The 13448-nt window shown below is 44.7% G+C and overlaps 1 protein-coding gene across 2 annotated transcripts; it reads right to left on the bottom strand.

Annotated features, from left to right (window-relative positions):
* Positions 1 to 3640: 3640 nt before the first annotated feature.
* KRT39 (keratin 39) lies at positions 3641 to 12830 on the bottom strand. 2 transcript variants are annotated; one of them, XR_001795340.3, is made up of 8 exons: positions 12212 to 12830; positions 10434 to 10516; positions 9619 to 9775; positions 8822 to 8983; positions 8588 to 8713; positions 7044 to 7264; positions 5345 to 5681; positions 3641 to 4323 (listed from the first exon to the last, which is right to left on the bottom strand). XR_001795340.3 is itself a non-coding variant. In XM_002719367.4 (8 exons), the coding sequence occupies exons 1-7, from the start codon at positions 12659 to 12661 to the stop codon at positions 5438 to 5440; spliced, it is 1443 nt and encodes a 480-aa protein (XP_002719413.3). In that variant the 5' UTR covers positions 12662 to 12829; the 3' UTR covers positions 3641 to 4323; positions 5429 to 5437. The 2 variants fall into 2 exon arrangements, 1 of the variants encoding a protein (XP_002719413.3); XM_002719367.4 differs by having other exon boundaries at positions 5429 to 5681; positions 12212 to 12829.
* Between the last annotated feature and the right edge of the window lie 618 nt (positions 12831 to 13448).

Here is a 13448-nt window from a genome sequence, read left to right as displayed (position 1 = left end):
ATAGCCAGGGCCTCCATTTCCTGTGAAAGGCATGTGCTGGCGTGTTGAAGCCGCGTGTGCTTCTGGGCTTTGCTTGCACTGAGGCCAACCACGGCCCCGTGCCTAGGATGCTGGGTGCCTCAGCCTAGAAATTCTCCCCAACACGTGTGTGCGTGTGTGTGTGTGCGCGCGCGCCCTTCCCTTTTCTCCTGAATTTTGATCTCGTTCTCTATCCCTGTCATTTAGAGGAGGTGTTTGCTCTCACACACCTTTTATTATCAAAACTTTGATTTTAAATCAAAACGGACAGGTTTCAGATTAACCTGCTTAATGCAGTGCCATTCATTGCTATGTATGGTGAGATATTTTCTTCATCATGATAAATGAAGGTTATGAATTCATAATAATAACATATAGTAGTTGGCTCCTAAGGAACATAAAGATATCACCAATATCATCTCATTGCCATTGAAAGACACAGTGCTGGAGGACATTATTTCTGGAATTTTCTTTTAGCTGCAGAATGAGAAGTCAGGACATAATAATTAAGTCAGAACTTAATAAGAGAGACTAAAGATGTTTGATCAGAATGTTTCATTGTGGGTGATCAGAGTCCGAGACAGAGAAGCCGAGTAGTGGTGCTAAGAACTGGAACCCATGACCACTGTCTTGTGGTCCAATATTGTCCCCATTAGACCACACTCCACTGCTGGCCACTGCACAAGTGGTAGGGAATGGGAAGCCGAAGAAATGGCTGGGCTGTCTCATGGAGCAGGGCTCATGGCCCTTTCCCTCTGGGCCCCAGCTGCTCTATCTCTGATGTGAAAATGTGTCACTTTTCTAGTTCTAAGACTGCTCTATACTGTGCCTTTCCAGATGAAGGAAGTCATCAGTGCTAATGGTGCAAGGCCTCCTGGGATGGTTTCCCTCTAGGAGTGGTGAGAAGCAACTGGAGAAGGGTGCTTTGAAGAGTTGAAAAACTACCTGTCACTCTTGTGGTTTATTTCCATTCTTGGAGACTGATCCTATGATGTGTCAGGTCCTATTTTGTCCTCCCTAAGGAAATCAGAGTACTTGAAATTCACTGTCCTTGTTGTGTGGGGTTGAGTGAATCACTTAACTTCTTTGTCTAGCTGTTTCCTGCTCTTTTGCTCCATGGTGTCATTGTGAGGGCTGAATGAATTACTAACACTAAGTTGATTATTGTTGACTGGCTCAATTTTTTTTTTTTTTTTTTTTGACAGGCAGAGTAGACAGTGGGAGAGAGAGACAGAGAGAAAAAAGGTCTTCCTTTGCTCTTGGTTCACCCTCTAATGGCCGCCGCGGCCGGCACGCTGCGGCCAGCGCATCGCACTGATCCAAAGCCAGGAGCCAGGTGCTTCCTCCTGGTCTCCCATGGGGTGCAGGGCCCAAGCACTTGGGCCATCCTCCACTGCCTTCCCGGGCCACAGCAGAGAGCTGGCCTGGAAGAGAGGCAACCGGGACAGAATCCGGCGCCCCGACCGGGACTAGAACCCGGTGTGCCGGCGCCGCAAGGCGGAGGATTAGCCTAGTGAGCTGCGGCGCTGGCCTGACTGGCTCAATTTTTATAAACAGATGGAGGTGTACACGGAGAGGAGGCATCCTCTGTAAGCGTGGTGATCTGTCAAGCCACTGTCAGAGTCTAGAAGAAAAGCTTAAAAAGCCATCACAGAGTTCAGATCTTAGAACCAAAAAGTGCTTGTCAGTTACAAAGCAGTGGCTCTGAACTCAGTGCACGCACGCACACACAGACACACACGTCAGCTGGAACTTTGGCTAAAATTGTCACAGATCCTTACCTGGAGATGCTCATGTGGGAGTCTGAATTTTGTAAGCTGGTAGCTTCTGGGTCACACCAGAGAAACTGCGGAGGGGTCGCCACTCACCAAACCCTCCCGGCAACCTGCCCTGAGCAGCAGCTGCTGATGGGGATGTACAGATGGAGGCGGTGGGAGGCAGCTAAGGGCTGAGAAGCAAAGGGCGGAGGGAAGCGTGGCTGCCGCTGTGTGTGGAAGAGTGTAAACCACTGAGGTCGTAAGCGGAGAAAGAAAAAGAAATCGGGGGGGGGGGGGCGGGCGCTGGAAATCTATCTAAAACATCTCCCTGTGGGCCTGCAAAGTGAAAAGAGAGGTGGGATTTGATTTCAGCTCCAGAAACTATGTGTGCGTCTGGTTCATGGATGTCTTTGAAGCTGCACTAAAATTATGCTTGTATTGAATTTTCCCTTCCTTTGAGCCCCATTTCTATAGTGGCTGTTGACCTGTGCTCAGCTATGTTTAAAATGAAACAAAACACAACAACAACAACAACAACAACAAAAACCCCTTTAACTCCCCCCTGTGGCTGTACAGGATACTTTAACTTCCTAGTAAAACTCCAGACTTTTATTGACTTTCAAAGGTTTCATCATATGTATCCAAGGCCCAGAAGATGGTTTTAGGTTCTCTTTTTACAAAGAAAATATGCGAGAAAATTGATAAACCTTGAATGGCCAAATCCCCTCTTGACCGTGCCATTCCTAATAACTCATTTTTCACCACAGAAGGCCTGGGGGGTACTTTACTCAGATTGGGAGAAGGCATCCTGTTTCTGGGGTAAACTGAGATGGCATTGCTGCCTCTGCTCAAGGCTGGCCTGAGGCCAGTGAGCTTCTGGAGTCCGAAGCTCAGAGTGGACTGAGCATCTCTCACCAGCGGGTTTCCCACTTAGCACTGGTGGTTCCATATCAGGGTCTGTGTGGGCCCACCACTGAGCCAGCCAGAAAGGAAGAAGGTGTGGGTGGGAATGAGTGGTTTTCAGTTTAGGGAAGAAGCATTCTCTTCTGCGTAGCACCTTATAGTGTACGAGACTTTTCCACCTTTGCTATTGCATTTAATCTTTCCAGTGGCAGTCGAGAGGCCTCTGTGGTGTTATGCCTATTTTGCTTCAGGTCGCACACCCAGGCTGGATTCAGATTCCATCTCAAGGTTTCTGAATCCAAGTTCCACGCTCTTTCCACATTTCCAACCTGCAATGCAGCTATTATGCAGTTAAAGACTGACCAGAGTTGCCGTGCCCATTCAGATGAGAGGCAAATTATTGATAGAACATTCTAGGAGTTCTGCATCCCACTTGCTTACCATAAGTCACTCCCTGTCTGGAGGAAGAAAATTGCTAGGCTGTGGGTTAAACAATGTGTGTGTCTTTGATGTGGGCTCTGGCATCAACTGAAACCTGACACATAGCCTTGAGAGTTCAAAACTGTTTTATTGAGGAGAATTGTGAGCTTGATCATGGGAGATCTCTTGTTCCTTTTTTTTACACCAAAAGCTAAACATTATTAAAACCCTCAGATCATAACTAGATAGCTACATTTCATGGTGAAAAAATTTTAAATGAGATAATAATGACAAAATTAGGTCTAGGGCTGTTGCTAAAAGCAAAGCTTATACAAGTATAGAATTACATTTCTGTAAGACTTTTCAGTATACAAAATAGGATGTCATAAGCAATTTCATTTATCTTAAAAACCCCTTGAAGTAGGCACGATCCTCATTGAACAAAGAAATAAAGTTTAATGAAGGTTCAAGGTTGTGCCCCAGGTCACAATGAGAATGTGGCAGGCTTAGGACCTGAGGTCTTTCGTTTCCATATTGTGGTGTTTTTTTTTTAAGATTTTATTTATTTGAGAGGTACAGTTACATACAGAGAGAGAGAGGGACAGATGGAGAGAAAGATCTTCCACCTGCTGGTTCATTCCCAAAATGGCTGCAATGGCCAGAACTGGGCCAATCTGGAGATAGGAGCTAGGATCCTCTTCTGGGTCTCCCATATGGGTGCAGGGGCCCAAACACATGGGGCATCTTCCACTGCTTTCCCAGGCCACAGCAGAGAGCTGGACTGGAAGAGGAGCAGCTGGGACTAGAACGGACACCCTTATGGGATGCTGGCAATGCAGGTGGAGGCTTAACCTACCGTGCCACAGTGCTGACCCCCAGCATTATGGGGTTGATTTGGAATTGTTCATTAAAGATTCTAGAAATGTCTAATAATTTTCAGGGAATGACGTACTCTGTGACAGCCCTGTAAGAAGTTATGGCTGGTTGGACATAATGATGCCTTTTCACTTTGGAACTGCCTCGAACTGGTGAGCAGAAATGATTCCTTCTTGCTTTGCTGGAAAGCTTCTGGATACTGAGTACGTGTGTGTCTCATGGACAGAATGAAGCATGGACTGAAGCTGTTTTCCATTGTCGCCATCATGGGGAGGATGCAGGCAGGGGTTATGTCCTCAGAGTCCCAGCTACAGGTCCCTTGTCAAACAGTCAGACCAAACTCCATTCACTAAAGAACAGGAAGAGAAATAGCAAACATTTAGTCCAAGGACTCATGCTGTTTCTTCAGAATGCTCTAGGTGTGCTGCCCACAGCTATTACTAATTCTTTTTGCTTTAAAGATTTATTTATTTATTGAAAGGCAGAGTTTCAAAGAGTAGGGGATAGAGGGGGAGACAGAAATTGATAGATCTTCCATCTGCTGGTTCACTTTCCAATTGACTGTAATAGCTGGGGCTGGGCCAGGCTGAAGCCAGTAGTCTAGAACTCCATCTGGGTCTCTTATGTGGATGGCAAGGTTCTAAATACTTGGACCATCTTCTGCTGCTTTCCCAGACACATTAGCAGGGAACTGGATTGGAAGTGGGCCAGCTGGGACTTGAAGTGGTGCCCATATGGGCTGCAGGCATCGTAAGTGGTATCTTAACCTGTTGAGCCACAATACTGGCCCCTAGCCCTGTTTCTTAAAAAAATAGAGAGTCTAATGGCTTGTACAGTTCTGAATGATGTGGACAGCTTTAAAAACAGGTTTGGGAAGGTAAAGTATTTTAGGATAGTTAAAGAGCAGTTGAGCCAATAGTGTGGATTAGGTTCAAACTTGTGCCCATCTGCTCAAAGTAACAAAATATTAAAGATTTCATTCTCTCTTTGTGTTGTTCCTACACAGGCTTCTTTCCATATCTAAAGAGGGAGTTCAGAAGAGAAGGTTGTAGCTTTTCACCTTCATGTACCAATGGCCAAAAGCAGCCTAGAGCTAGTCTGACTGGCTCTAAGGAGGACGAGAAGTAAACAGGGCCCGAGTAAACAAAGGAGAAACCTGCCTGTCGATCACCCGTGGAGTGGTGCCATGTGGTCCGCCTTCCTTAGCACCTATACATCATTTCCCGTCCCTTTGCTAAATGCGGTACAGCCGTCCAGAGAAATGTGCTCTATCATCACGTTGGGAGCGGCAGCTTAGGGAAGGAGCGGAATGAAGCATACTCTGTCTAGCAATTGGGAGGGGACCAGCTGTAGTAGCAAAAACTAAGTACCTGCAGGGACTGGGGAGTTCTTAAACCTTTCTGGCAGGAGCATGCATTGGCCTCTGTCTCAGGAAAGCAAGCCATTGTTATCACCTTGGGACGTTAGACTCTGGCCAGTCTGGTGATGTAGCAAGGCTGCACGTGCTCGTGAGAGGAAATGATCTTCCCGTCCTGGATCTCCTGTGTGATGGTGCATATTTTAACCAGGATCCGGGACAGGGGTGCACAGGCACTGTAGGCCTTCCGGATCCCCTGGGGGACCGAGGAGGTGTAGGCTGGGGCTCTGGCTTTACAGGAAGTACGCATGGGAGATTCACATTCGGTGGCACATGGGTTCCAGGGAAGCCTGTGGAGACAAGCAGAATTTTACCTGTGACTGAGGGAGGGCAGTGGTGATGATGGAGAAAAATGGCAGTGGCTAATGTTTCAACCCTTGGCATTCAAAAGGAGTGCTTCCAAAAGCTCATTCATTCACCTGTGCTGTGTTTAGTGTGATAAAAAGAATCAGACAGGATCCACTGAAAACAGCATCCTAGGTGTAAGAGTGTGTAAGCTTCCACAGGAGTCCATGCCCTAAGAATACCATCCCAGCAGAGAAAGCCTGGGACAGGACCTGACTCTGTCACCTAGTGGTGGGTACCTTCAGATAAGCCAGGTTTTCATCTGCAGAATGGATAAAATGGGAACTCCATTCTTGGGATCAACAGTCATAAAGAACAGGTTGAAGGAATGGAAACTAAAGAGATGTTTTTCTTATCAAGGAATATTTTTCTTATCGATAAGGAAATGGTTCCTTATTGAGGAACCCATGTAAGCAGTGTCCTCAGTGTGTCATCAGGAAGCTTGAGTGTCTTCTGAATGTCAGCGCGGAGTTCTTAGAGGACTGCAGCAGGCAGCAGTTAACAGAGAACACTTTTGGTGACACGGGACACTTTCTGTGATGACCCGAGGCACTTGGGTATATCATTGCTCTTTAAGGTCATGGCGCTGGTTAGCATTGTGCTAGTGTGATAAGCACATGCTAATTAAGGGGATGCTGTGAACAGAGTTCACCAATTATCTTTTGGGAGGGGCAGGTAGTGCAGGTAGGTCTCCTCTGCAAGTGGAACCAAGTCTGGTCTGAGGTTGGGTTGAGTTACTTCAAGCAGCTCATATTCCAGGTGAGTTCCTACGGGTGGGTTTAATGTCTATTCACTGAGAAAAATAACTTTCACTAAAGAAAAAAGTTACTGAAACACACAGGTATACGTATACATGCTGCTCTTGGCATCAAGGACTAGTGGCTGCACAGTTAGGGATTTCAGCCCCAGCACACTGTTCTCCAGAGACAGCAGGGTTGTCCTGTTCGGTCTCATATGGGTTAGATGCTGCACTGGGGGTGGAGCTGGGGGAATTCGTGACAGTCACTGGGAATGTCCCTCTTTGGGGAAACCATTTTTTTCTTCTAATAACATCTAAAACTCTAAGAAGCTGAATACCATGTAAGGGATTCACTTGATATATTGGCTCTTTAAAACCACTTAGTTCAGCTAACACCTCGACTTTGGACTAGGTCACAGTTGTCAGTGTCTGAAGGTCACTGTTGCCTGTGTGGAAGCAGCTCCCCTTTCCTGGCCAGATCTAAGTGCTTGTCCCCTGCTGCCCATGGCAGGACACACATGTGTGCCTTGGAGCATCTTTCTCATGCAAGTTGCTTTAATTTACGTACTCGCAGTCTGAGCTCTCCAGAAGGCTGCGGTATGTGGCAATCTCGCCCTCCAGCCGGGACTTGACATCCAGTAGAATCTCGTATTCTTGGTTCTGTCCTTCCAGGGCGCTCCGGATCTCTGCCAGCTGAACCTCTAGGTTGTCGATCAGACTCTGAATCTGGGCCAGCAGGGCTGCGTAGCGGGCCTCCGTCTCAGTCAGCATGCATTCCTGGGAATCTCGCTACCACGGAGGAAGAGAGTAGGGTTGTAATAGTCACTTCTTTAGCCCAGGTCATTGCTTCAATTATTTTAAACAATAGTTTTGTGATGGTACTTACGGATCTCCAAGCCCTTATATTACCTCCTAGCCAAATAAATTAAAAAAACAAAATTACCAATTATGCTAGAGTTTGCTTTCCTTTATCTCCTCTGCTTGCTTTCTTTCTTTCTTTCTTTCTTTTTTTTTTTTGGCCCCTCTTTTTAATTTTTCTTCCTCAATCTTGACCGACTGATAATCTTCTACCACATTCTCCTACTTAGGAGAGGCAAAAAAATATTTCAAGCTATTGTACATCTAGGGGTTAAAAATGTATCACAACAGCACTTCATTCATGAGTTTTCAGATTTTAAAAACAAAGTGAGTGACATTTAGCTATACACATTGCCCTCATTAGATCAGTTCCTTTAGATGTAAAATACGAGTATTGAAATTGATGGGTGAAGTTACTTCCTACTCTATCATTCTGTAAGACTATGGATTAAGGTGGGATTTTAGGTGCTAATAGCCTGTTATTTGCATGATTATCCCAATTTCAGAAAACTGAAGTTCAAGAGATTGAGTTTCTGACACATGACTAAACCAGCTTGAGGCAATGTTCTTAGCACCCTTCCTACCAGAGCATGCAAGTAATTTCCTACTTCAGAGAGGGAATATAAAGAGGCAGATAGGATACTGGCTTTGTAATCTGAATTGTGGCTCTGAGTCATTTCTCTTGCTATTTTGGACAAGTTACATAAAGCCTCAGGATTTCAGTGTCTCCATCTACAAAACAGATGAGAGGAAATTCGTCTTGGATTTGGCTTGGAAAACCCACCTTAGCTCTCAGAGACTCATCTATATGCTCATCTCACAGCATCAGCTGTCAAATGGTTTAATAACTGCCACCTCCCTTATAAGACTACTTTGTAAACTTAATATGATAACTTATGAACTAAAAGCTCTCCTAGTGTTTCCCAAGATGTACTCCGCACAGATCATTACCATGAGATGCTCTAAAAAAGGGGGATTCACAGTCAAATAAGTTCTGGAATGCTGAATACCACTCAGCCCGTCCTTGGAGACCTGGTGGATTTTGGCTTTTTGTAGGCTTTCAGGAAGGCACCCTACTTAACCTTTGTTCCATTCAGTATCTCCCAGACTTATTTGACCACAAATACTGTCCATAGATTCTTTAACAAGCAGAAGAACTGTTCTGAGGGATACAGTTTGGGAAACATTGCACACACAGGTGTCAGGGGCTGTTGCCATCCTTGCTGTGCTAGGCTTGGTCAGCTTGCTGGGTACCATTCGGTGCTGGGCCTGCAGTTCAACTTCCAGAGCATTCCTGGTGCGTCTCAATTCTATGATCTCCTTCTGACAGCATTGCTGCTGTTGAGAGCTGGTCACCACTTCTTGATTCAGCTCCTCCATCTGAAACACAAAGACCATGGGCATTATGGAAGAACACACGACTTTGGGTTAAGGGTCTCTGGAAATGCAACGTCAGCCTAGTGTTTTTGATTTTTCTGCTCTCCCCACCTGCGCATTGAACCATTGTTCCACATCTTTACGGTTTGTTTCCATGATGGACTCATACTGACATCTCATTTCTTGTAGAACCTGGTTTAGGTCAACAGAAGGGGCAGCGGTCACTTCAATGTTGAGTCTGTCCCCAAGCTGGCTCTGTAAGGAATTAACTTCCTGTGGAATGAAAAAAATTTACTCAGTGGATAGATGACCCCCTTGCATTCTTGTTTCAATTTAACAGCAATAATTTAGCTTAATTGTGTCTTAAATACAGCCTACAATAAAGGAACACCTGATTTATAGGTGTTATTGAGATGCTATAAAATGACTTCAGGCTATTTCATATCTGACTGTATGTTCAAATATGTGCAATTTTAAAAGGAGTTGACCAGCAAGATCAAAGTTCCAAAGAATTTAGATCATTTCTAGGGATGAACAATGGGAGAAGCAGCATAGATGTGGAATTTATGAGACAACATAATCACTATGATGCCAATATTGTGCCAATATTGACATGCACCAAAGGGAGCTGACAGAAGTTCGTGCAAGGATGCCTACAAAGAGATGAAAGACCTGTGGGGATAGGAAAATGGGGTTACTTTCTTCTCATGGGAAAGACAGGGGAATTCATGAAGGTCTGTCTTACCCAGATGTTGTGTTATAGCCAATGGATTTGAAATATGTTAAGCTAGTGGTCAGTGTTAACAGGATGGTGTCTAGCAGTAGTGCCCCCCTTTTAGGTAAACTTCAAGGGAACTTATGCAGTTGTCAGAGGTGGAGCCTCTGATGACTCTCGGTCTTTCTCTAACCTCTTCATGGTTGCTTTTGAGGCAGAGGAGCTCCTCCTTCAGAGACTGGACTCGCGCCTCCAGGTCAGCCTTGGCCAGGGTCAGTGCATTCAGGATCTGTCGTAGGCTGTTGGCATCGGCCTCCACAGGCTGGCGCAGGGACACCTCAGCCTCATACCTTTAAAAACCAGGTGTGAAAAGAAAGATACTAAAAAGTAGATGATGCAACTCAAGCCAAGTAAAATGTCCTCCTGCCTTTTTTTTTTTTTTTAGCCTTTCAGTGAGTGGATTTCTATTGAGGTTTTTTATCCTCTTCAGAGGGGAAAACATTTGATAAACATCATGACTTGCCTTGCCTGTTGTGCCGAAGTTCATTTGCCAGAGCAATGCTACATTGCTATTCTTTGAGATGAGGGAATTTATCCTCCCTCTCCTGCCTCACAGGCACTGCAGTGTGAGGAGAGCAGCAGACTAGGGCTCTGAAAGCTTGGGTCTGGGCTTTTGTTCTCTGTCATACTGACTGTATGCCTTTGGGAAAGTAAGGTAAACGTATTAAACCAGCTATCTCACCTTAAAGGGGATGAAAATGTATTATCCCTACCTATTTTACTGAGCTATTGTGCAGGTAATTGGATGGGTTCATATGTTAGAAACCATAGGTACTGTGTACCTGTGAGTGTTTACTAATCTTGATCATTGAAGTTGAAGGTCTTCTCTGGGGTAGGGCCAACAAGTGTGGGGCAAAAGGGTCAGTGCATCTGGGGATTATCTTGTTGGGAGTGTAGGGTCAGATTCAGGGTAGGTTCTGTATCAGGGACAGTGCTGAGCAGGCTTACTTGGCTCTCAAGTCATCTGCAGCCAGCTTGGTGTTGTCAATTTGTGAGACCAGTCTGGAATTCTCAGCCTTGGTGCACAAGATCTAGAATTAAGAAATTGTACACACAAATAAGACCAACACCGGATCTCCTTCTGTAAGAACCGAGGGCTGGTGTGTGTTCAGTTAACAGGGCGAGGCCAGTTAGAGTTTTCATAAAGCTTTTTAGCTATGCTCAGGAAGACTTAGAAAGTCTTGTTGTCCTACATGATCAGCAAAACATTATTTAAATAAAAACCTTAGTATATATTTTTCTTCTGTTAAAATACAAAACCCTTCCTAAATTAGCATAGCATACTGTGATCCCCTTGAATGGATCTCTTTTCACTAATAAGAGGGGTCTTCAAAAAGTTCATGGAAAATACGCATTATGGGAAAACTATCAAAATATTTTTGCAGCAAAATAAATGTATTTTTTATTTCATTTTCCCATGAGCCTTTTGAAGTTCACTTGTATTTTCTCAGAGCCTAGAACAATGTCCAGCACATTGTTGTTGATTCTCTATGAATATTTGTTGAACAAATAAAACTGGATAAATACAGGTATGTAGCAGCAATACATCATTCCGAATAGGAAACTTGGGTTTGATAGAAACAAACTATTAAACAATTTAGAGTTGGTAAAATGAGCACAAGAGGAGAAGAGAGTGGTGAGAGTTGTAAAGTAGATGAAAAACTAAACTGTTTAGGAACTTGTTAAAACAAAATTCATTTTTTCCGGATCCCTGTTTTAGTATTTTTATTAAAGAAATGGTAGCAATTGGCTATTAATGTTTTGGTTCTGAGTTCTTTATTTATAATGGTAGAGAGTATCTCTGAAAAAAAGGAAAAACTGTAAAACTCAGAATGCTGCCTCAAGATGGCGAGGCTTTCTTATTAAAAAAAATTGGGGGGAGGCAGGCATTTGTCCTAGCAGTTAAGATGCTTGCGTACCACACTGGAGCGCCTGGGTTTGCATCTTGGCTCTGGCTCCTGACTTCAGCTCCCAGGTCAGACCCTGGGAGGCAGCAGGGAATGGCTCAAGGCATTGTGTCCCTGCTCCCCATGTGGGATACCCAGATTGATTTCCTGGTTCCCATCTTCGGCCACAGCCAAGAGCCATTACAGGCATTTAGAGGGTGAACCAGTGGATGGTAGATCTCTCTCTCTCTCTCTCTCTGTCTCTCCCTCCCTCCCCCTCACCCCCTTCTTTTCCTTCCTTCCTTCTATTTCTCTCTGCCTCTCAAAAAAATTTCAGCATAAAAGGACCTAGAAATATTACAGTTTAGCAAATAGCCATTGCTTGGATACCATCAATTCACAGTGCTTCTCAGGTCTTGTAGAGTCTTGGATTTAAAGGTGTGTAGAAGGGCCTGTGCCCGAATCATTGTGGGTGGCACTCTAACTGCACCGCTGTGGCTCTTCTGTGACCCTCTGAAGGTCTGCTTAGGGTTCCCTCACTCTCCAGCACCCGAGGTGCTAGTGTCTCTGAAGACGAAGCTCAGAGGGACTTCGTAGAGAGAGTAAAGCAAATATGCACTGAATTTGCTTAGTGTTGAAGACAGTGCAAAAGGATCTTTCATATATTTGACAGTGTAGGAAATTATCTACTCCTGATAGAATAATTTTAGTACCCTTGCTTAAGGCAAGAGTTTCAGATTTACTATTAGCAGCTCGTCTGTTCATAAAAAATTGTAAAAATTAAAAAAATAAAGCTAGACTCTATGTATGGTGAGCATAACAGGTGTCTGAAAACCTTACCTTCTGCTGGAGCTCCTCAATGGTAGAGTAGTAGGACAGGTAATCAGGACACAAGACAGGGAGCTCTCTGCTGCACTCTTCCTGGATTTTACCCTCCAGCTGGGCATTCTCTTGTTCCAGCACTCGCACCTTTTCCAGGTAGTTAGCAAGGCGGTCGTTCAGGATTTGCATGGTCTCTTTCTCATGGCTGTTCATGCCTTCGCCACAGCAGCCCCAGTCATCCAGAGAAGGACAGGCACTGAAGTTATTTACTAGGTAGATGGGTCTGCGACAAAAGCAAGGAGTGGGCTGGCAACCCAGGACCTGGACAGTTCTCAGAACGCGGCAGCTGTTGGCCTTCAGACCACCACGATGGCAGGTGTTGCTGGAACTGATAACATTTGTAGTCCTAGAGCAGTTTTGGCATGAGGTTGAAGAGGAGGTAGTTGTTGCACAGCTCTTGGTATCCATAGTGTGTGCCCAGCGTCAGTCTGTCTCCGAGTCTGTGGTCATCAGCCCAGGCAACCTCCACCGAGTATAAATTCCACACCTGTCGCGTTGGTCCTCTGTGAAGTGCTTATATAGCCTCTCCTCCCAGGGGGTCACAACAGATGGGATGTTTTCCTTTCTAAGGTTTATATCAAATCCTGTAGGAACATCTCATTAGTCTGCTTTTTACTTGCCTGAGAAGAGTTACTTGTCTCGTAAAAATACGCGTTTAAGGAGGTTACTAAGTCATTACCCATCCCAAATACTACTTCTCATTGGATCCAGAGCTTCACAGATGTCTTCAAAAGGAACTGTGTCACCGTCCTAACAGCAGCCATTAGTAAGCGGGTGTGAGCACATTAAGTTCATTAAGTCCTTGTTGACCTCTCCACCTGGGCTTCAGCTTGGCCAGGAAGGAGTCTGTCCTTTTCCTTTCTTTCCTAGGAAAGGGAAACTGATAACATCTAATAATTATCGGTGGATTTAGAAATCAGTGTCTGATTTTTTCTTGCCCAACTGATTTTCCCATTTTCACTGTTAGGACCTTGTGAGCATGGATGAAAATGTTAGTCTTAAATGAGACGCTCTTAATTGCTAGATTCATGCATTAGCTTCCAGGCAGGGTTTGATAGTTAACAAGAAATCTCTTGGGAAAGAGGCTGGTTACCTTTTGGTTTTCAAGGCTCATATTTTGTCACTTGTTTAGTGTTCAGTTTTTGCTTTTGGTATGACATTAGCTAAAATTTTGTCACGTGTTGGTTTATATTTG

This window comes from Oryctolagus cuniculus, chromosome 17, assembly GCF_964237555.1.
Source record: "Oryctolagus cuniculus chromosome 17, mOryCun1.1, whole genome shotgun sequence".
In the NCBI taxonomy this organism is placed as follows: Eukaryota; Metazoa; Chordata; class Mammalia; order Lagomorpha; family Leporidae; genus Oryctolagus; species Oryctolagus cuniculus.
This window is presented reverse-complemented; position numbering and strand designations above follow the sequence as displayed.